Source organism: Dermacentor variabilis, chromosome 6 (assembly GCF_050947875.1).
Source record: "Dermacentor variabilis isolate Ectoservices chromosome 6, ASM5094787v1, whole genome shotgun sequence".
NCBI lineage: Eukaryota > Metazoa > Arthropoda > Arachnida > Ixodida > Ixodidae > Dermacentor > Dermacentor variabilis.
Genome location: NC_134573.1, coordinates 50,302,265 through 50,325,939, shown reverse-complemented (window position 1 = coordinate 50,325,939; position 23,675 = coordinate 50,302,265). Strand labels below are relative to the sequence as shown.

General features: G+C 45.1%; 1 protein-coding gene across 4 annotated transcripts in view; it reads right to left on the bottom strand.

Annotated features, from left to right (window-relative positions):
• LOC142584790 (decapping and exoribonuclease protein-like) overlaps positions 1–22,883 on the bottom strand; it is a 44,421-nt gene extending 21,538 nt beyond the window's left edge. The window contains exons 1-2 of one of the 4 annotated variants that reach the window (XM_075695056.1): positions 22,377–22,883; positions 11,359–11,588 (exon numbers count right to left, since the gene is read on the bottom strand). In XM_075695056.1, coding sequence (XP_075551171.1) covers positions 11,359–11,588; positions 22,377–22,696 — 550 coding nt within the window. In that variant the 5' untranslated portion in view covers positions 22,697–22,883. The remainder of the gene's footprint in view (positions 1–11,358; positions 11,589–22,376) is intronic. The other 3 variants (XM_075695055.1, XM_075695054.1, XM_075695053.1) reach the window with 3 other exon arrangements.
• Positions 22,884–23,675: the final 792 nt, after the last annotated feature.

Sequence of the window (23,675 nt, the reverse complement as noted above, 5' to 3'; positions counted from 1 at the left end):
CTTAAGTGCTCTGGGTACTGTCCAGGTCCAGGTATAGAATTCTTCCTCTGCTTTTACTATATCTTTGCGATTGCTGATGATACCACCCTGCTTATCTTTCAGTGCATACATCTTGGTTTGTCCTATGTCAAGTTTCCTTCTCACTGATTTCAGGCTGCGTCAATTTTTTACGGCTTCTTCAGTCTTTTTCACGTTATAGTTTCGAATATAAATTATTTTTGCTTTGTTGATGAGTTTTGACAGTTCTGCGAATTTTATCTTATCCCTTGAGTTGGACACTTTTATTCTTTGTTTCTTCTTTATTAGGTCCTCAATCTATATCACTGACTTGAAAGTCAGCACGAGGAATGTCGGTAGAGTCAGTTTAAGTTAATTTAGTATATCTCAAATGCCTGAAAACATGCTTAAATTATCCGTTGTACTGGATTTCGCTGATCGCGGCAGGTGCACAGCACAGCATTCCTCAATGGTTCTAACATTGTGGTTTTGGAGTCTCCCGTACACAAGTGGCTATGAACGCGGCTAGATACATGATATATTGTTGGCAAAATTGAGCAGCACTTAAAGGTAGTGTGGAAAAAAAAATAAGAAAATGGAAAAAAACTTTCAGCGCTTATCACGAATTCACTAGTCGCATATGGAGGCAGGTGCACCAAACAGTTCAGTGTGGATACATTAAATACAAACAGATAACGTAGACATCTCTCTTAATTCGCTTAGTCAACCCTGCTCATTCGCATACAGTCAAACCCGGCTATATCGAACTCGCAAAAAAACGCCCATCAGTTCGATATAGAGCATAATTCTATATAAGGCTGCTAAATAATTGGATGTCATAAAAGCACACACCATTTATAAAATCATTTTATTGGTGAAACTAGCTTAGTTTCGCACGAAGTAGTCCTGCATTTTCTTCTGCTTGGGCAATTTCGCTGCCTGCGACGCATGCACTTTTCCACATGGTCAGCGTCGGAGCAGCTGAGGCCGCAACCTTCCGCATTCGCGCAGAAGCACCGACTAGCGCGAGCGCACCAATCACTTCGGAGGATGTGGGCCAAGGACCGGTGTTGCTTTCCTCATTGTGCCCACTTTCACTTGTGCTCCGTACGATGTCGGCAATGTAGTCTTTGTTTTCGGGCTCTCCTGTGGTCGCGACACCATCATTTGCGCTCACAAACTCGTCCACCGTTGATTCGTCAACAGCTTCCGGAAATTCAGACAGCTCGCTCCGAACTTCAGAAACATTGGCAATGGCTTCTTCGCATTCATCAGGATCACCGAGCACGCGAAAGTCGGCACGGCTGAAGCAATTTCAGATGAACCACTCGCACACAGCCCTGTGTACGCGTCGGGCGCCACGGGCACCGGGTCGCGAGTTTGGCCGCTTTAGCCAAAGTCTCCCCCTTCAAGATCGTGCTGAGAGTGCTCCTCGGAATCTTGTACGCTGCGGGGACATCTGACTTCTCATCGCGTTCCATCCTATTTATGATTTCGAGATTCACGACAAAAGGCGAATTTTGCCGCTTCATCACGGCAACATTGCGGGAGACGGCCTACAAGGCGCACACACAATGAACCAGAAAAGCAGCGAGACAACTTGCACTTCCACCATCCTGCACGACGAGGGCACAAGAGCCTCTGATTGGCTGTCTGAGCAAGCGCTGCGGGCGGGCCAGGATCATTTTTTGCAGGGGGGTGTCGACGGCTCGTCCGAGGCAGGGCGGTCACGGTAGGGAGAGTGGTTGGATGGAGCCGCGCCGCCGGGTTTCTCTGCCACCGCGAGGGAAAGCCAACTTCCGGGGGCACTTTCTGCCGCTTGACGTTCGATATATCGGGAGTCGCTGCTTTTTTTGTTCGATGTAAGCGTAATTTTAGCTATATATACTCATTGTAACTATACCGTGTCCAGAAATTGTTCAATATATAGAATAATTCGATGTAAACGGGTTCGATATAGTCGGTTTCGACTGTACTCATCTTCTGAATTTACATATTCATCCTCTTAATTCGCTTCGTATACTTCCCTTAGTGATCCCTCTCCAATCCAAAGGTCGAGGGTTCAACTCCCATTCAAGGTCGTGGGTACGAGTGCGTTAATTAAATGTGCCTTAATTAACATCGCCTTCAATTACACCAAAAGTCGTGGTTTAGAGTACCATAATTAGTTCTATCTTAATAACCAGGGTGTCTACCAAGTTGACATTTCCAAATTTCCTGAGTTTTCCAGGTTTTCCATGAGTGCCTTCGCAAAATTCCCTGAGTGACCCAGAACTTTCTTTTATGTCAAGACGCCACGTCACCCAATGCTGTCACTTTCTAGCAGGGATGTTAAAGAATAAAAAAAAAACGACTTAACCAAGTCTGCATAGTAAGGAGTAGCATATATTTTATTCCAAAAAGAAAACAGGAAGGGAGGGTTAGCAAAATGAACAGCAAATAAATTATCTTAAAAATATGGTTAAACCCATTGCAAATCGAGTCAAGCATTCTCAAATACAAATAAAAAGGAGATGCATACAGAAGCAAATATTTCCAAATATGAGCTATTTTTATAAACTGATAGCAAGCTCACTGGTATGAGGCCTGAACTTTGTCACAAGTGAGATTCTCTCTTAGCAGCTGGAAAGTCAACCTCAACTGTCGTGACATACACTCAGCCCGTGCACAACACCTCACTGTTGCATTTCACTGTGTTAAGGAGTTCATTTTGGTTTGGATGAGGGGCACCTGCATCTTGGCGTCAGTCAACACTTTGTTTATTGAGCTCAAGTTCCTTCAAAGAAGCGGCGGCACGCTTCCTTTCCCGTTCCTTCCTTAATGTGTAGGTCGTTCCTGTTCTCAGTCTACTTCCGCCAGGCGTTCACCCTATGGACCGTTTGAAGCATCCTCTTAGTCAGTTTTACAGTCATCGTCCTATTTTTGGGGCTCCCTATGGGCCACGGAAACGTCCGAAAAATTGGGTACTTCGAAAAAGTGAAGGCATGTCTTTTACTGCCCTTACGGGCTCAAATCGCCACAGGCACATTCGGAAAAGCTCTGAAGGCCTACCAGCACACTTATTAGGCATATCATTGTTCCTACTGTGACAAGAGATGATGGGTACATGTGCGTATAATTAAGGAATACATACTGTGTCCCGTCACAATTCACGCTTCCCACACTTATGCTTCACAGAGATACATTCGCGTATGCTTCACAGCTTAATGTTGCTGAACTGAGGCGAAGCTGACTTTCGTGAGCCGGCATTATACAATGCACCGTGGTTTACCGAGCTTCGAAGCCAATCGCAAGGACCATAAAGGCGGAGTCAGTGCCATTGCTGATAGGGGTGAATTCTTTCAATAAAGACGCGGCACCCAACGGCAAGTAACTTAATAGCGAACGCCGGAGCAGCTGGGTCTAGCGTTGCCACATTGCTGGCTACGGCTGCCAGCGGATCTGCGTGCGAGTGCGCCGGTTCAAGGCGGCGAGGTAATGAAAATGGCAGCGGTGGTGGCTTTGATTAATGCCGTTTCAGGCCTGCTGTCACGGCAAAAAATCCCGAAAATCGAAGGGCAAAGGGTTCTTGCGTCCAAAATTTTAGAGATGTTCTTATTGACTCTACGGGGTACGTGGTGGTGCCGCAAAGCCATCCGAAAAGCCGGCCATTGTCTGTACACTGGCAACTCATCCAGCTGACAACATGGCGTCAAAGACGAATGGTTGTGATTGTCTCAGTTGCTCGAGCCAGCATCACCGCAACTTTCGTTTACTTTCAATAAAATTACAGCTAATTTTCCATTACAGCTAATTTTCCCTGATAGAAGCAGAAATTCCCTGTTTTTCCTCAGTATTTCCAGACTACTCAATATCCCTGACAATTCCCGGTTTCTAGACAGTGCAAATAACATGTGCCTTAATTAACATCACCTTAATTACCACCAGAGGTCTAGGGTTCGACCGCCACCAAAGGGTGAGGGTTCGACTCCGACCAACAGTCGTGGGTTCAAGTGCCTTAACCCTATCCTGATTAACTGCCTGAAACACCGTCACCTTCATTAACACCAAAGGTCGTTGGTTCGACTCCCACCAAAAGTGGTGGATTCAAATGCCTTAACTCTATCTTAATTAACTTTGCCTTGATTAAGACAAAGGTCACGGGTTCAACTCCCGCAAATGATAGTGGTTTGATTCCCACCAAAGGTTGAGGCTTCATTGCCTTTCAGGTAACTTTCGTGTCTTCCACATGTATTTGCTCAAGGTTAACTGGCCGATAAGACACATAGGCTTTCACCTTAAAAATATTCTGCCAGTAGGAACGCATACTTTCTTTACACAGAAAGAAAATTTACTATCTACTTATGAAGAATATTGGAATGAATCTCACAGAGCTTGTCATTTAAATGTGTAATTGCAGTTGCCTCTAATAACAGGTAGTAGTGCATAAATTTGGGTGAGTAAAGTGTTGACAGTGCATAAAACAGCGCCAAAGCTACATGGACAACAGAAAATGAAACACTACGCCGACTGGCTAGCGTAGCGGTAAGAACTGCTCCAAAATTCAAGCTGCAGCACAAGTTTTGCTGCCAGCCCAGACTGGAGAAACATAAATGACAAATCAGTAATACACGATGCATAGGAAGGTATGCAACAACTGAATATTGGAACAAAACACTTCAGAAACACAATTATGCAGATTCAACACGCAAGTTGGAATCTAGGTGAAGCAAATCTGTATATATATCCTGTACATCTAACAGGTATATGATTCTATACAACGTGCAACCTCATGCAATGTTTATCTTTATCCACCACAAAGGTCTCAACACGAATACTATCTTGCCATTTTTTATGTTTAGCCCTACACCCTTCACAAGTTATACCGAAAAAAAAATTCGGGCAGATGCAGAGTGTGAGGTGGCAGATGCACAGATGCAGGCGTTGCAGTCTTCACCGAAAAAAATGTGACGCTTCCTCTGTTAATGTGACAGGTGAAAAGCAACTGTTGGCTATTCAGCAGACTGGGGCCAAACTTGTAGAATGAGCATAAGGTGTGTCGTATAGACCGTTTTTTCGTAGGCGCCGCCATATTGTGAACGCAGTGGCGCCGCCTATGAGCAGCGCCATACTGGCTTGGGTGAAAGCGGTCTTTTGCATGGCAGGTATACGCTAGGTGGCAGGTTCTGGCGTTTGTTTTCGCGGTCGTGCGGTCTGTTTAGTATGACGTGCGTCTTCTACGTGGTGAACGGTTCTGTGAGACGTGCTGAAGTGGTTTAAGGCGTCATGGCCGGAATTTCTGCTGGCGTTGAGGTGGACAGAACACGCAGCGCGATGTGTGCGCGCATATTCGAGTCTACAATCAGCCTCGGAGATCAATTGTGTATTTCTGAATGTTCCAATCACTAATGCGACCTTATTGCAGTATTATCCTCTATTTCTGAGCTGCGATTTAGGAGCCATTAAACATACGCGACGATCGTAACAGCCTGAGTGTGGGTAACGTTCTGCTACGATAGGAGCTGTGATGTTATACTTTGACAAGCGTTCAAACTGTTCGCTGCAGGTTACATCGCGTGACTACTTGGTTCGATGGATGAGGTTTCCGCCCCTGAATAAAATAGTTTTGGCAAGTGATAGCAGTATACCTTACATCCTGAATTACGCTTGTCCAGCAAAGGGACTGTTTACGAACTGCGCGAGCGTCCTAAGCAGTGGTAGGTGCTGGACATTATATATATCTTTGTTCTATATATACCGCATGGTCCAAGCATACCGCATCAGCGGTTATATATTTATAAACGTTGTGCGGCGTGACCATGCGAGGCCCTATTGTGGCGCTAGCCCGTTTTCTCTCGCTTTTTCAAGAAAGAGGATGATAACCGAATTTCTTTTTCGGTTGTGTTCGTTCCGTTCTCTACGACGCACTCACACCGTATTACGGAAATTTTCTCCTCGAAAATAGGCATCGCATTCTTTTTATGCGATACCTCATATATTATGGCTGTATGCAGGCAAAAAAGGCAATGCCGAAGCGCACAGCTTACACATGTATCGTGCTCGTTCACCAACCGCAGTGATCGCTGTGTTGAGCAGCGCCATCGGCCTCATGCAGGAAGGCTACCGTAGACATATGGTAATTTGAAGCCTACTAGACTTGAAATGCGCGAGAACGATGCCGGTGCATCACAAATATTTGATTGCGCCTGCCGCTTAGATGTTTCGTGGTATCCTTAAGTTGGCCGTGCACGAGCATGCGCTCTTATACTTTATGTTTTACTCCCTATGCCAAGCGATCAGATATTGAGCAGATTTACCATTTCATGCTGCTAATACAGAGACATCTGTTTTCTTTGTTGAATTAAAACCGATATAAGCAAAATAGTTCACATAACATGCACACACCGCGACTGATAATGTGCGTACACCGCGGCTGAAAAAACTCGTCACATTTTTGCGCCCCCAAAAGATATTTCTGCCTACTGTAGTTACTGATGCACCGAAAGGTTTTCCTGACAACCTTATATGAACGGACATGGCGTAAATTTCACAAAGTACCATCTAAAACATCTCAACATCGTTCCGCAGCACGCGACAGCAATACTTTCAAGGAGCGCCGTGCCGGATCGCCCAAGCCAGAGAGGAGAAAAGGCTCTCCGCGCGCCCTATCCTCCTCGCCCGATGAAACAATCTATAGGCTTTAAAGGGACACTGAAACGATTTTGACGATTTTCTACAAACGTACTGAGTCGTTATAGTAGGTCCTTCTGATCATTAATTGACACATCTAAGTGCTCCACATAAAGCGTGTAATTTATTATAAGGTTTTAAAAATGCACATCGCTGCCAACTGCAGCACACTACTCGGCGAAATCTTAAGCTGCCCCTACCCATATGACGGAAATCACCCATATGTCGTCAGTGGGGCGAGCTATTCGATTGGCTGACCAGGGCGCGTGATCGATAATTTTTCCAACTTTATGGCAAAAAAATGATGTTCGTAATAGTTAGAATGTTAACTTGTTTTTATAAAAAGAAAGTGACATAAAGAGAATGCACAAGAACAATTTTTCAGTACACTTAAGCACTTCCGGCACAGAGCAAATGTCATCTGCTTGTGTTACAACGTGCTCCGTTCTTGACGAGAGCTCCGCTGTCAGTGTCGGCCTGTCTTTTCGTGAGCGCTATGGTTCGACTTTGTTGCGTTGTGGACTGCAAACGTAGCAACTGGCAATATGTCAAGCTGTGACATCCTATCCCTCTGCAAGGCAGCAGATGAGCGGACTGGCTGCAGCGCGTCGGACTGCTGCTATCCGACCGGCGCCAGGCTTTGCGCGTTTGCGGCTGTCACTTTACAACGGAAAATTACTAATGCAATAGCGTTTTGCGAGTTTCGTATTAGGGTAAACGCAAGCGCAAGGGGACAGGGCCTGGCTGTTTGACCGTGTCATTCCACGGGGTGAGCACAAACGCAAATGAGGTCTGCACAATGCAGCCACCTGGTGGCATAGAGCTCAACCACACAGAGTAGCAGTAACAAAACGTATTCTTTTTTGCTGGTGGTGTAAATTTTTCGCAGGAGTGTTATCATCAACACATTGTGTTTGTAGAAGTTTAAAATGTTTTCCACTTGGTTAGAGCAATATTAGCTCTTTGTTTGGCTGGTTAAGCTCTGCGCCAACAAGTGGCTGGACCGTGCAGACCGATCAGGCCGCTCACGTACGTCTACGCTAAAGTTCCTTTATCAGCTTGAGTTTATGCCTACAGCCATCTGCCGAAAAACCCAGCTTGCCTGTGGTTACCGGAATACCAGACACGGTCGGCGCTACAGCAGAATGCTCGCAATGAACGCTGCTTTGATAGCTCTCGCTTGGGGTCGACAGCCAAGCGGCTAGCGGAGAGTAAAGCCCCTGCATCTACGCGCCACGCGGAAACGTGTATGGAGGGGCTTTAGCGGAGAGGTCTCGCGCGGGCGTATAACATGTATAACAAGTATAACATGTCGAGATTAAAATCAAAGACAATTGTTTTGTCGCTGTACACTGAAGTAGTTGTGCGTGTACAGGGCTGTATCCAGGACTTTATTTTGTGGGGGATTTGTGTGCATAACGGCTGCCATTTTGAAAGCTTTATACTGGCTTATTCTCGTGTGTTAAGAATAACTAGAGGGTACATTTAAATTAGTAGTACCTAAATGAGTAAAAAAAAAGATCTTGTCCTAAGCTTAAATTCTGGTTACGGCAACAAATAAAAGTTTGGACTAAAACAACACCGAAGCAGGGGACACCACAGCCTGTGTTTCATAAATGAAAACTAACTGCCTTTGCCCTGCTGTTACCACGCAGCATGCCTGCATACTGGAAGCTCTGAGCAAAATATTTTTCCACGGTCAGCACAATGGGTTTTTCGCTGCAGTTTCGAGCACTAGATGAAATTTCTATATAGATGCATGCATACACTTATCGCAATGATGATGGTAGACATAATTAATTTTATTTGCAATTTGATGTGTGTGCAGATCCATTATTTGTGCCCATGTTAAGTGCTTCGCAAAGTTCTATTTGTTTTTAACGAGATACCGATCCCTGTTGACCAATGGCTCCCGACACAATAGAGAGGTTTAGCTTGTCCGGTATTTGGGTAAATGCAGGCGAACAGGGCGTTGGGGTGGAGGCGTAAACGGGAGCAGCCTGCATGGTGCAGTCACATGGTGGCACAAAGCTCAAACAGACAAAAACAGCTAATACTGCAGTAACCAAGTGTATTGTACTTTACTGCGGGCGTAAATTTTTGGCAGCAACACGATTATGCCAGTGCGTGTGTATGTGTGTTGGGTGCTCAGATTAGCGGAGGCAAGGAACGCATGTTTTGACAGCTCGAGAACGGAAGGTCAACTAGCTTTTAGTGAAAAGTAAAATCAGGTATGCCGATCTATTCGAAGAGGTGGATGTTACTTGCACAAACAAACAATTTAGCTGCATAATTACTAATTAACAAAAATTCATTAAGTTTTTAACTAATTATCTTATGGCTCATATTGCAATTTACAAATTCTAGCCATGGAGTTCGCAAGGCAGATCCATTTGAAACGAATTCTCAGGATGACACCAGTTTAGATATATTAATTCCCGAACTTTGCGGAGAAATGCACTGGAGTTCCAGTTACTTTCTTAAAGGGCCCCCGAAATGGTTCAGACAAATTTTGTAGATGAGTAGGGTACAGCTAAAGCTAATCATTCGCACCACAGTTTGTGTGAAATGTCTCATATTAAAAGAACTATGCACGACTACAAGTTACCCTCCTCCATAGTCATGCATTTTCTCCTCAACTTGTTCGCCGAGTGATCGGGGCTAAGCTCCGCCTTCACTGGCTCTGCGTCAATGGCAAATCGTGTCATCGACTGCCGGTTCTCTAGGAGCGAGCATGCAAAGACTCTCCAAACTCTCCGCTAGCTGCTTGGCAGTTCACCCCAAGCGAGAGCTATCGAAGTAGCGTACATTGTGAGCATTCTGTCACAGCACTGAATGTGTCTGGTATTCCGGTAACCACAGGAGAGCTGGGCATTTCGACGGAACGGTGGGAGCATAAGCTCAAGCTGATGAAGGAACTTTGGCGTAGATGTATGTGAGCTGCCTGATCGGTCTCCAAGCCGTTGGTGCAGAGCTTAACCAGCCAAACAAAGAGCTAATATTGCTCTAACCAAGTGTAAAACATTTTAAACGTTTACAAAAACAATGTGTTGATGATTACACCCCTGTGAAAAATTTGCACCAGGAGCAAAGAAAAAGACATTTCGTTACTGCCACTTAGTGTCGTTTAGCTCTGTGCCACCAGGTGGCTGCATCGTGCAGACCTCATTTGCGTTTGTGCTCACCCCGTGGAATGACACGGTCAAACAGCCAGGCCCTGTCCCCTTGCGCTTGCGTTTACCCTAATACGAAACTCCTAAAACGCTATTGCATTAGTAATTTTCCATTGTAAAGTGACAGCGGCAAACGCATAAAGCCTGGCGCCGGTCGGATAGCAGCAGTCCGATGCGTTGCAGCCAGTCCGCTCATCTGCTGCCTTGCAGAGGGACAGGATGTCGCAGCTTGACATCGCTACGTTTGCAGTCCACAATGCAACAAAGTCTAATCATAGTGCTCACGAAAAAAACTCAAACCGACACTGACTGCGGAGCTCTCATCAAAATGGAGCACGATGTAACACAAGCAGACGATGCTTGCTGTATAGTGGAAGTGCTTAAGTGTAGTGAGAAATTGTTCTTGTGCATTCTCTTTCTGTTACTTTCTTTTTATAGAAACAAATTAACTAACATTCCAACTATTACAAACATTATTTGTTCACCATAAAGGTGGAAAAATTATCGATGACGCACCCTGGGCAGCCAATCGGATAGCTCGCCCTACTGATGTCAATTGGGTTATTTACGTCATATGGGTAGGGGTGGCTGAAAATTCCGCCAAGCAGTGTGCTGCGATCGGCAGCCATGTACATCTTCAAAACCTTATAATAAATTACCCGCTTTACGCGGAGCACTTAGATGCATCAATTAATGTTCAGAAGGACCTACTCAACGACTCAGTATGTTTGTACAAAATCGTCAAAATCGTTTCAGGGTCCCTTCTACAAAACATCATTTTATCCATTGAAGCACAAAAGTAATTGGAACACCTATGCATTTCTCATCAAAGTTCGGGAATTAAGATCTCTAAATGGTGTCATCCTGAGAATTCATTCCAAATGGATCAACCTTGTGAACTCCACGACTAGAATTTGTGAATTGCAATATGAGTCATAAGGTAATTAGTGAAAAAGCTAATGAGTGATTTTTTGTTAGTCGATTATGTATTTTAATTTTTGTACAAGCAGTGTTCGCCGCTTCGAATAGACCACCTCATCAACACGAATTGTGCTATCTGCCCCAGGCAACCTTCAAGAATTTTTGAAAGTGTTCGCTGAAACACCTTGTATATACGTATATTATGTGACCAGTTTCCCGCATTTCCCATAAACTCTTTTCTACTGTACTTTGACACTCCTAATGCTAATGCACTTATTACATGTGAGCTCACCGGCTGTTTGTTTAGCATGCCAGGAGTTGCCATTCTTTGTCGGCAAATCTCAAGTGAGGTATATTGTTTGTTTGAGATAATAAATATAAAAGCAAATCAGAGGTCTACACCTATTAACCAGTTGGAATCTAAGCACCCCCTGCCTAGTGTTTCTTTTTGCATTTTTTTCTTTCCCTGGTTTTCTGTTGTGCCAATATTAAACAAAACAACAAGGAGGTAGAATTGAGACCAAGACATGCTTATCCCAAGGCACATGTAGACAACTGAAGTCTTCCTTATTATTACTAGTGGATGCATAGCACTCACTTGAGGTCATGCTACGGTGGAACCTGCTGCCCCAGTACGTCATACGATCCAATTTCCAGTCACCTCTCTCTTTGAGGGATCGATGTACCTCCTCCATTGTAGGATGCTCATGGAGGTACACGATGCCTTTGTGTCTGCATGCCACCAGCCGCCAGCCTTTATTCTCCTCGTACGGCGTGCACATAACGATTGTCAACGTGCTCCGTCGACAGATAAAATCCGTGCATATGCTGCGTAGAAAGGAGACGTGAATACATTGCCACACATACTTGTTTATCTTTCCTGGTTATTGTCTTTCACCGGCTATTCAAACTCGTCGCTCAGTGCAAGATGCGCCTTTCTGTACCAGAAGTTTCTCAAATGTTATCGCTGGTTCTATCTATTGTTTACATTGTCACCGAGCATTGTTTAATTAGATTGCGTGCACGACGAGAGTAGTCAGGCACAGTGCGCGTCACCTTTGTGCAGAGGGCGGGAACCGCGACCGGAAATCTGGGGGCTTTTGCTCCTTGAATATATGACTCTGCCTAAACACTATGGACGAGGTTTCTTAGCGCATGTTGTATGTGTTTGTCCCCTAGGCATTCCGGCACTGCAGAGTAGGGTAGAGTTTGTTTACGCTCCGATGCATGGTGAAGCAGTGGGCACGGACACCCCATTTGGTGATTACTGTGTCTGAAGGTACGCAGGATAGACTTTCTCATGCTTGCGGTGCTGGTGCTGCGTCAGTCATGCTGGATTAAACCTTTCTTGCCCCTTACGGTGCTCTACCTTCAAAAAACCATCACTGCTTTCTCCGGGGAAGCAGTAGGGGCAATAGTACAGGCCCGGCCTTCTCTCTTGGTGCTGTATCTTCACTCTTGGCAAGCTTTTCATATGCTGTTGTCTGCGACTTTTCAGGCGCAATTTTGAGTGGTCCCCTTCGAGCAAAATAAAACGCAGAGCGCCTTGGGAACCACGGTTGAATACCACTGCCTGATATCACGCCGTGAGGATTATTGGCTTTGCATCTCACCAACGGTAGGTTAGATATACCCAGGTGAAGATATTCAACTGGAATCCAACTGGTTCCAACTGGCATTGACTGGGACCAACTGGTTCCAGTACAAAACCAACTGGTCCCAGTTACAGGCCAACCGGTCCCAGTTAGAAACCAACTGGGATGCAACTGGTTCCAGTTGGGATCCAACTGGAACCATCACCTGTTGTACTGGAAGCAAATGGTCCCAGTTGGGATACAACTGGAACCTGAATCAGCTGTACTGGAAGCAAGTGCTTCCATTTGGATTCCAAATGGACCAATTGTATAGTAGCAACTGGTAGTAGTCGGGATCCAAGTGATATCTTGACAAGTACTCGTGCAACTGTTAACATAAAAAAGATTAGTTAAGTGATATAATGCTGCAACGAGTGCAACATTAGAGATGGGTTTTATCCGACACAAGATCTATTTATACGGACAACTGAATCATGCAGGATACTGTTGCGCCAATGCGAAACAAATTGCCTTGACACGTACGCGTGCTTTAGTTTCAGCACACTAAATTTGTGAAAGTTGGCAATCGTTAGTTGTCCAATGAGGCATTGGTTTGTCTCATGACATTACGCTGTGCACCTGACTGACACAGTGGTGTTATGGTAATGTTGCACCAAGTTTGTTCCGCTGACGTTGTCGTCTAGCTAAGTGCTAGTGAGCTGAATGGTATTTGGTGGAAACAGCTGGTGTTTGCAGCACAGCGATTACTTCCCTACGACAAAAAAGAAAAGCAAATGCTCCGCAATACAAAGAGCTACATAATGCACGTTTACTAGAGTGAACTTCGCAACCATGACCACAACAAGCACCATTTAAAAAAAAAAACATTAGTTGCGTATCTTGTCATGATCGGCTCAAACCTCTATGGCTCAAACAACAATGATAATACATAGCAATAAATTGAAATTACATCAAATAAAAGCACAATAAAATTGCTACATCACATAAACAGCACAATTTTTATCAACAGCGAGAAATTACATCACAAAGTACATCCTGTCTATTCATCGAACGAGGTTGAATCCAGCAACCATTGACGACGTCCTCTTCCTTTGCTCTTTTTATTCTGCCAAATAAAAATTTGCAGCATTGACTGAGCACATAATATATTTGGAGGCGGCAAAGGTGTCATATTATGCTTATTAGTAATCGTACAAGCCAACACTGCAAACTAACCTAAGAGTGGTTGCGGGAGAAGATGCATTGGAAGATTGTTCTTATAGCTTGAAAAAATCAGCACTGATTAAAAGTGATAAAGGTAATGCCCTCAAGATAATTATGCTGTACATCCGATAAAATGCTGCAAGAAATGTTTACCGTAAGAAATGCCCCTTAAAATATGCAAAATATATGCAATGTGCCCACTCGAAGTAGAACAAATGCACACAATTGATAAAGGTAAAGCACTCAGTGTGCATGCAAATAAATTTTGTTATTAAAGTTTTTGTGTTTGGCTAAACGGGGTAGTTTCCCTAAATTAGCTTTAAAATCACTGAATATTGATATAACGCAGCACAACTGTCAAAACTGAATTACGCAATTTGCTTTTATATCCCAGGTTTCCTAGCTGCCTTATTCCCGAACATGAGTAAACCGTTAGCGGATCATCGAAGTGCAATTTCTAGTGCACCACCAAATATTATGCATAATTATGCAGTTTCACAACCCATCAGGTTCTCTTCTTATTAATAGCCTCAATTTAATCTAACGTTGTCCGCAACTACTATCAGTTTACGTTAGATACTACCGGTCTCCACCAATTTACCTTTGCATTCAGAATAAGTTAGAATGTGTATTACAAGGCAACATATCATGGCTTTTCACGGTTTCCATGCACATGTTGTTTGATATTGTGTAACGTTTCAATGTGTTGTTAATTTAAATGCATCCCCGCACCCTTGGGAAGACCTTCAGGGAAATCAACAATAAGTATACCTTCCACTTATTTTGGTTGAAAAAGTTGTTATATACAAATGGTGAAGACAACATAAATGTTATGTTTTTCTTTATGCACATATTGCGCTGTTGTTTCTAGCGTAAGGCTGGCATCTCGCTCTGAAGTTAATAAATAATTGCCTTATGCATACTTTGTATTCATCCAAGGGTTTCTGAAACAAGTATTTATATGAGGTAAGACTGTAGGAAGAAATTACACTGAAAAAAAAATGAGGGGCGACCAACTTGTTTGATGTGAAGGAAATCCGATAGCATTCGTCAATACCTTTTCTTCCTTTGTGCTACCGTTCTGCAGCCTTGGAGTACCAGTGACCACTACCGCTGCTTGTGACTTCACTAAGGTACTATCCTTAGTACAACCCAATCCCTGTCCCCTGTTGCTGAAGTGTCATCAGCAAGTTTCTATCGCCGGTGTTTACCTATAGTCAGTGAGTCATTATAGCCGTTCCTTCCTTCCAGCCGGTCTGTTAGCAGGTGAAAGGTGGGGAGAATGAAATACCCCTAAACTAAACGCCACCTGCTTCACTTGACAGGTGGAGGCTGACACCTAGGCCAGTCAGTTTTAGACTTCTAGCACCGCTAATACTCCCAGGTTAAAGGAAAAATGCCATTGAAACAATAGGTACATGAAAGGCAGAGCACACCGACCAATTTTTTTTTTTCAGTGCGATAGCATTACTTGCCTCGCTGAGCGAAAAGACACGCATGTGTGTGTGTGTGTGTGTGTGTGTGTGTGTGTGTGTGTGTGTGTGTGTGTGTGTGTGTGTGTGTGTGTGTGTGTGTGTGTGTGTGTGTGTGTGTGTGTGTGTGTGTGTGTGTGTGTGTGTGTGTGTGTGTGTGTGTGTGTGTGTGTGTGTGTGTGTGTGTGTGTGTGTGTGTGTGTGTGTGTGTGTGTGTGTGTGTGTGTGTGTGTGCGCGCGCGCGCGCGCGCGTGGCTGTGGCGACATTTGGGGGTACCAAAAACGATGGCAGATAGGCTGGCTCTCTGCTGCCCAGAGGAGTTTCTGCCGGCCAAAGAGGCTGCCCACTTGCTAGTCAGCTGCCTACCTGCTTGCCAGCCAGCCAGAACATTAAGAGAAGGATGCATGATTTGGAGAATGGCCCGTCACCGGCTGGCCACAGAAGGCAGGGGGGGGGCGGCCCCGGGGCACTGCCCACTGGCCAGGAGGCCACATGCCTGCCTGCCAGAAGATTGCAGCGAGGATGCATTATTTGGACACGAGGTGCAGCCCGTCACTGGTGGGCGAGGGGGTAGAGCACAAGGCTGCACCGCGGCAGCTATGTAGGGCCATTGTTGTCTTGCTCAAGAAAGCAACTGCGGGGCATGAAACTGCTGGTTTATGAGCCAAGAATAAAATAAAATTCATTATATTAATGAACCTAAATAAATTATTAAAATAAACTTGTGGCAATTAAGAGTAATGCTTTCCCGCTCACACACGCCAGCAGCCTGAAGTGTCCCCACGATCCTTTTATTTCGCTTCAGTCAAGTGTTGTAATCGTTGGCCTCCCGTGGAAAACATTTTGCAGTGGATTATACAGTTAAGTTGGCCAAGAAACAACATTTACAAAAAGAAACCTACATTATGAATTTGTTTTTATACCGACATGATAGAGAAACAGAAATGCAGCACTAAAAGGTTAAGAAGAAACACTCCTGTTGCTTTACTAGTTCGAACCGGAACTGAATGATGCTCGGGAACCAAACCCAGAACAAAACCCAAAATGCTAAAAACCGAACCCGAACTGAACCCGAAAATATTCCAGTTTGACACCCTGGACTCTGCACATTAAGTTTGCAGAAATGGAAGAGCTGTGTAACAGCATGATCGACGAAGAAGTTGCTCAGCGAGAGGCTTTCAACAGACACAGAGAGACGGAGTGAACAATGACCGACCGACTCGTGGACGTAAACGCTGACTCCGACATCCTCGGTGTGGTCGGTGAACGAACGGTTATGCAGCAGGCAGCAGGAATCTGCGATTTCTGATTGCTAACATGTTTATTTGCCTTGTTTGATGCATTATATAAACTGACTTTTGCTTAGATATGTGGATTTATTGGAGACATACGTATATTTAAATATCTTGCTGTGAAGTTTTCTGTATACATGCCGTAAACTTTGTTTCCAGTGACACTTTTTTGCTATTTACGAAGTTGTATCTTTGCACTTCTATTGTATATATTTTGCAGAACTCCTGCATTCTATATGTGCTCTCTGTTGGTACTATAATTTCGGTGCTATTACTCACAATACAAGACTGCGGTGACAGCTGCTACTGTGAAATACATTGAAACGAAGGACAGCATAATTGAGATTTTTCCCTTATCATTGCATCTGTAAAAATGTAAACAAGATTCTTGAACAAAGTTTCATCAAAATTACTTGTCCTCAACTAGTTCATTTCATGGCCTTTACGTGTTTCATATCAGCTGCATGCACTGCTTTTCTTGTTTTTAACTGATATAGTTCTCAAGTTCGTGTGATATTTCCTTTACATATTAAATAGACAAAAACATGGAAACATTGATATCAGTTATTTCTGGCACAATATTTGGGAACCCGCCGTGGTTGCTCAGTGGCTATGGTGCTGGGCTGCTGAGCACGAGGTCGCGGGAACGAATCCCGGCCACGGCGGCCGCATTTCGATGGGGGCGAAATGCGAAAACACCCGTGTGCTTAGATTTAGCGCACGGTAAAGAACCCCAGGTAGTCGAAATTTCCGGAGTCCTCCACTACGGCGTGCCTCATAATCAGAAAGTGGTTTTGGCACATAAAACCCCATAATCTAATATTTGGGACATACGAATATATTCTTTTATGAAAAAATACGTATTTTACTTGTCTTGACAGTATGTAGCATTCAAGAATTAGTTTGCAGCATCCTCTTTGGAAATGGCAATGCAGTCATTATTCATGTATTTAACCCTTTGACAGTCAATGACGTAAATACATGGCGCCGCGAACAAATCCGAAAATGGTCGATGCCGTATATTTATGGCGCTATCTGTACGTTTAAAAAGCGCGCCAATTTATTAACTTTTTTCTTTTCTGTGATGTGCTGCCACTATGTGGGGATGCAGAGAATTTTTTCACGCGCCTCCCTCTCTCGATTTTCGTTGCATGGTTTGTTTTAGCACTAGTTTGCTCCCGCACGTCTAAATGCTACCACTCGCGCATTGGCACGCAGGCAGGTGGGCAGCCGTTTGGATTTTGTTTCGCGGGCGGTTTCGGCTTTTTGCGCTTGCGAAACTGATGGCTATCTCCTTCCTAATCGCTCAAAGGGCGACCGCTTGTTTCTCGCTCGTTTAGTGCTCACAGGGGTGCGCATAGGAAGGATGCCGTCGTGCATGTGTTTCCGTTTCTTTTCTTCTTTTTTAAGACTCGCGAAAACTAATTACCCTAGCTGGTTGGCAATAAGATGAAGATTAGCGGAAGTTTGTCACACGTGTTGCTTTTTTTTATGGGCACACAACCAAGCAGTTTTCTTGAGTGCATACACTTACGCAGTAAGATTACGCTATGGACGTACGTATAATTGTAAGAGCAGGAACATTTGACACTTGCAAAACATTCTCATGTGTGGATTTTCAAAGCTTTGAACTATGTGCATAAAAATGCATCAAATTTTTATTTTGATAAGTTTATTTCCTTTTTTATTGTTGTTATTCATGAATGAAGATTGCATATATACCAACGCAAAATATATTTTTTCTCACTTTATTGTCACCCTACAAAAATTGCGGTAAATTTTTTTCGAAATAAGTCCCTAAGAAGAATTGGAATCTGCAATAAAAAATCGACCCTGGCCAGTAGCATATCGTGAAAAAATCCACCTTCAAAGGGTTAACCCTCAACAAATTCTATAATGAGGCTGAGCTGCAACGCAGCCTCCCCACCCCCTGCTCCCCCGAACGAATTTTCTGGCTACGCCACTGGCAGCAGGCTCAGGGTGACGATGCTAAAGCGGCTGCTGCAAGATGTCCAGCTGTCCAGATGTGCCCCGACCTCGTGCCGACCAAAGTCTACTTGCAGCGAATGAGGATGAGGAATTCAGGGCAATTCGAGATCGTGCGAGAAATCATTTATCACCTGACCAAGCTCGACTGTAAATCAATCCTGCAAGTCTTCTTTACCGTAGCAGCCAGTTGTGGCAAGACGTTCGTGTTGCGTACCATCATGGACGTTTACAAATGCTACTTCCTAAGTAAAAAACGGGATGTGACATCAACTCCTTCCTTGCCTGTCTTGGTCCCCGTGCTAATCAGAACCGCTCAAGATTTGAATGAGTCCCAACCATGTACCGATGAAGGGAATACAATCTTCTCTACTTTTTCTTCATCATCACGATGCCCGGCTTCGTTGTAGTTTCCTGATTCTTGCAGTGAAGACCCTCATCACCCTGTCGAGATCACTGCGCAAGCTGCCTTCAAACTCGTATCTGGCAAGAATACGGACAGGGGTCTCAGGTTGAGCGATGCCAATTCCTTCCACTGCATCTTCAAAGATGTGAAGTGTATCATCATCAATAAGATCAGTTTGATATCGACAGACCCGCTCGTGCTGATTGATTGGCAACTTTGCATCATCTCCCTGAAGTACATGAAACCCTTCAGCATGAGCACCAGAAAGAGTGCGCATAGCTCAGGAGCCACAAGCAATAACACAAATTTTGTCTGGATGGGATCGGTTTTCGCAAGGCGCCGCAGCGTCACCTGGCCGCGACCTCAGGCAGCTTCTGCCGATCAAGGCAGCTGAGCTGTACAGGCAATCTAATTTGCACCAAGGTATCTTCGATACGGAAAGTATGCCGTGGCATACTTTCTGTATCCCAGTTTAAGAATGTGCACCAGAGCGACGTGCGGTTTGCAACCATACTTACCAATATCAGGGATGCGAGGGGGCTCACTCCGCCGGAGGTGCCTCTCATGGAAAGCAGCTTTGTGACCACTGAAGAAGCCCCACAGAAGTGCCCACTCGGAGTGCTTCTTCTACGCGAACAAAGAAGCTGAGGCCTATAACATCACGACCGCCTAAGCTTGTACCGAATACGCGATCCACTGCTCGGCCGCAGACAACATTTGTGGCCACAGGTCCAACAAGAAGTATGTGCACGCCAAAGCCAGAGCCACCACCCTGTCCAAAGTTGACATGGGTAACTTGAACAACAAGATCCTCCTGTGCATGGGGAAGCCCTACATGGTCATAGGTAACATTGATGTGTCCAAGAGACTCCTCAATAGCAGTGTGCGGATCCTCAAGCACGTGCAAAGGGACACCAACAACAACCCGCTGCGCTTATGGATTGAATTTCCCACAGGTGTGGATGCAGCAGTCCTGCTGAATGGAGGAAGCTACTGAGTGAACAATCCTGTCATCTGCAGTAATTGGGTTCTCATCAAACTCATCACTATCGGCTGCCACTTGAAGGGAAAGGGGCTGGGACACATAACCTTCAGGTGCAAGCAATTCCCTGTGGTCCAGGTGGGCACCACAACCATTTTAAGTCCCAAGGTGGCACCTACAATTTGGTTGTGGTCCATTACTCAGAAGCGCAAATCCAGAAGCTTGTGTACGTCACTCTTAACAGGGTTACCACAATCGACACGCTGTATCTGACAAAGAAGGACAACGACCATCGCTTCTATCATGTCAACTACAACCCGGATCACGCTTTTGCCGATGAATTCAAGAGATACGGCAAGCATTGTCTCCGCACCATCAGTGCCGAGTGCAACAAGATGCTGGTCGAGTACTTTGTCACCATCGGCTGTGTCAACTTGCGCTCCCTCGGTGCACACTGCGCAGGCGTTGCCAAGGATTACGTTGTCAGAAACTACCGTACTGTGTTTCACCTAGACATGGATGGACCTGAAGTCCCCCTACGAAGTGGGTGAGTATTGCTACAACAGCACGGCCAAGTGGACCGACAACCACACTGCCGGTGTGGCCATTTACGTTAAACGCGAAGTGCAGGCGGAGGACGCCTTGCTCGCCCAACTGGTCTACGAGTACGAGGAAAATTTGTGCTGTGCTGCTAGGTAGTGTGCGGGTTGTGTGTGTTACATCGCGCCCTGAATACAGCAGCAGATCTTGTTGTGAGAGAGCTGCAGCCCTGGATTAGAAGGGAGGCATTGATACTTGTCGGAGATTTCAATGAGAAAATCCGGGTATCCAGACATTTTCCACAGATGCTACACGTGTGCGCTGGTTAGGAGATATGAACTCCTTTCAATTCAATTTTAACCAACTGCAATACATGTATAGATTTGGCCTTCTGTAATCAGGACACGGTAAGTACTGTAGTTGCCATTTCACGGACCACAAGGCGATGCTTCTTGCGGTCAGATAGAAGAAGCTGGTTGAAGAATAGCAAGTACAAGAGGAAGAAGAATAACGAGAGGGATCAATGTAAGAATTGGCGAATAGAGAGGAGATGCCTACATTGATGCTCTGGCACTTTTTGGCCATAGCTGGTCCTTGCGCCATTAAACACCACACATCAATCACGGTGATGCTCATACGGGTCTAGGTGATAACATCACTCTGCTTTTCCAGCCTCCTGAAGAGGGTGGAAAACTTTAGCCCATGTATGTCACGCAAGAACAGAAAATTGCACGAATTCGCAATGACTCCTACTACGATGAGTGAAAGTGACAGTGCGGTGCATGTGTGTGTTTGCGTAGCGAGTGAGATACACAGCAGATGTTACCGCCGAAGGAATAGGGGTGAAAGGCACTTTGTGTGTGCACAAACAGTGGAGTAATGTAGAATGTGAACATCACGTGTGAAAACAAACAACGACAACAAAGCTGTACTGTGCACAAATAAATGTTATGCCATAAGAATTGCGTTATGTCAGTCAAGAGCATGGCAAAAGAATGAGAATGTGATGCGAAAGCATCCTCCAAGTTTTTGAAAACCTCCTTGGCGTCGATCAATGAGAGAGAGGATGCGCTGCCGTGCGACATACAGCAAAGTGCTAAGAGCAAGAAGGGAGTGTACGCGCTGAGTGCGAGCGCCACTAAGAACGACTATGTGCACTCTTCGTGAAACGACCAACAAGGGGGAGCGCTAGACATGACGAGCGTGCACACAAAGCGCGAGCACCAGAGAGAGTGCACGCAGCTCAAGAGCCACAAGCAATAACACGAATTTTGTCTGGACGGAGTTGGTTTTCGCAAGGCACCGCAGCGTCTCCTGGCTGAGGCTGCCTTGGCTATAACGCTTTCAGTCCGAATATGTGACTTTATCAGTTGGCTAACAAATCTATTGAAATTATATGATTGGGCGGTATGCCATGAAATGGACTTACTTTCTCTAAATAATGGTAAACGGCCTTACTGTTTCTGTCCTGTAACATGTCAGTTGTCAACAGTTAAAGCTTGGAAAAAATTATACCTCGATACTCTATATAAGCAACGAATGGACTTGAAGTGAAGATGTAATTGAAAAGTATGAATGAGAAGTTTGCCGGGATTTCAGCTGTTGCATCATTTGGGTCCCTAACAGTCTTCTTGAGGCAGAACACCTGATAAATGGAGGAATGCGAAAAATGACACATCGCAAACTCTAACGAGACTTTAACAGCACAAGCAAGCGTGCAAAAAAACGCTTAAATGGAGCATAGTTTGTCTTCACAACACTACAGCTGGCACAACAACAACAAAAAAAAACAGCATCATAAAAAAAGCAAGAATCACGAGGTTATCATTAATTACCCCGGCCAGACGCTCGCTATGAATTACAGATTTTACAGATTTGAATCTGCAGAAGCAGCAGTCCAACGCAACCAACCAAGCACTGTAGCACGCAACAGGCTTACAAACAGGTAGTTGTGGTGAAGTGCACGAGTGTACCCAAGCTCAACAGTAAAACATTCACAAATTTCGGTGGCCTACGGGATACGAGTACTAAAGAATACAGAAGCGAAAAGCAATGAGCCCGCAAGCAGGTCAGTTGCCATCCATGGCTATTACACACTCGGGATCACTTAGCACACGGACGGGCAAACACGACACCCACCTCTTCGTTTCCAACGGTGGCGCCAGCTCGTCCGATGAACATATCCCCACCTTGTCTTTGTTAAGAATAACCCAGCGGAGTAGAGTTTCTCTACGTGCCACGCTCTCCCATTTTATGCGCACGGCCTTCTCGTATCCGGTGTTCAGATTCAGCATGGGACGCCACGGGATTCGCGCACGCAGGAACCTCTTTGCAACGGCACCATCGACGTACTCGTACTGTTCTCCTTCTGCTTGCGTAGTGAAGTGGCCGATCTCGCACGGCGCGCAGTATTTGGGACAGTCTCCATGCCGCCACGAAAGAGCCTCGCGCACGGTCATGGCCGCTACATGTTCACCGGCGGGAACAATACACAGCTCGTGGCACTGTGCGTCCACCGAGCTGCCGCAACCGCCTCCCGAGTCCCCCACGCAAAGTTTCGTTACTCCTGAACCTCCACTACAGAAGGTGCATCCGCGGTCAGTGCCACTGATCTCCACGCTAAAGTGTACTACCCTACGATCTAGTGAAACCAACTGCGCTCTCCCGCTGAGACACCGCGTGTGGAAAAAATTTGCGAGAGCGCTGCGACCGAACTAAGTAGGGGTGGAGACACGCTTGGCGACATATTCAACGTAATTTCGTTGCGGGCGCTGAGACTGATTGCATGCGTACGCTCTTATAATGGTGTTTTGTTTCAACTGCAAATCTATATTGAAACCTCTTCGCAATGTATACATATTTGACGCATGGGTTATATAACATGACGTTTTGAATTTTGCGGTCGTTGTGAAGTGCATCGTCTGCTATCGAGCGCGCGTCCGTGGCGCGGACGCTGGCGGACACCCAGTTTTTCTCGCAGTCTATGCAGTAAAATTTTTTTATGGTTTTACCATGTTTTGTGCGCCCATGATTCTCGCAGGCTGGTACCAAATGTAATTTTAGCCAGATGAATTGCTATTTTAAAGTAGCACGTAATTTTTGCCACAAAAGCCGCCTATATACAAAAGAAAGTTTTATTAATATCGCGTCATTTTGTTGGTGGAACATCGATCAGGGACAATGATCAAATAAAAGAATATTATAGTCAAATAACCTAGGTTTATTGACTGCGTGGCGCGAAGAGATGCAGATGAGCAATGCACTTCTAGGTAAATCTAAGGGTCCATATACATATATATCAAAGACATGCATGTAAGAGAAAAATCAAATATTCCAAATGCACTAATTGAAAAAGTGAAAACTCCCGACCGAATAAACTTGTTTCTTTCAAAAGCTGCGCCCCCGCCCCAGGTGAACCGGCCAACTTTCCGAGAAAAG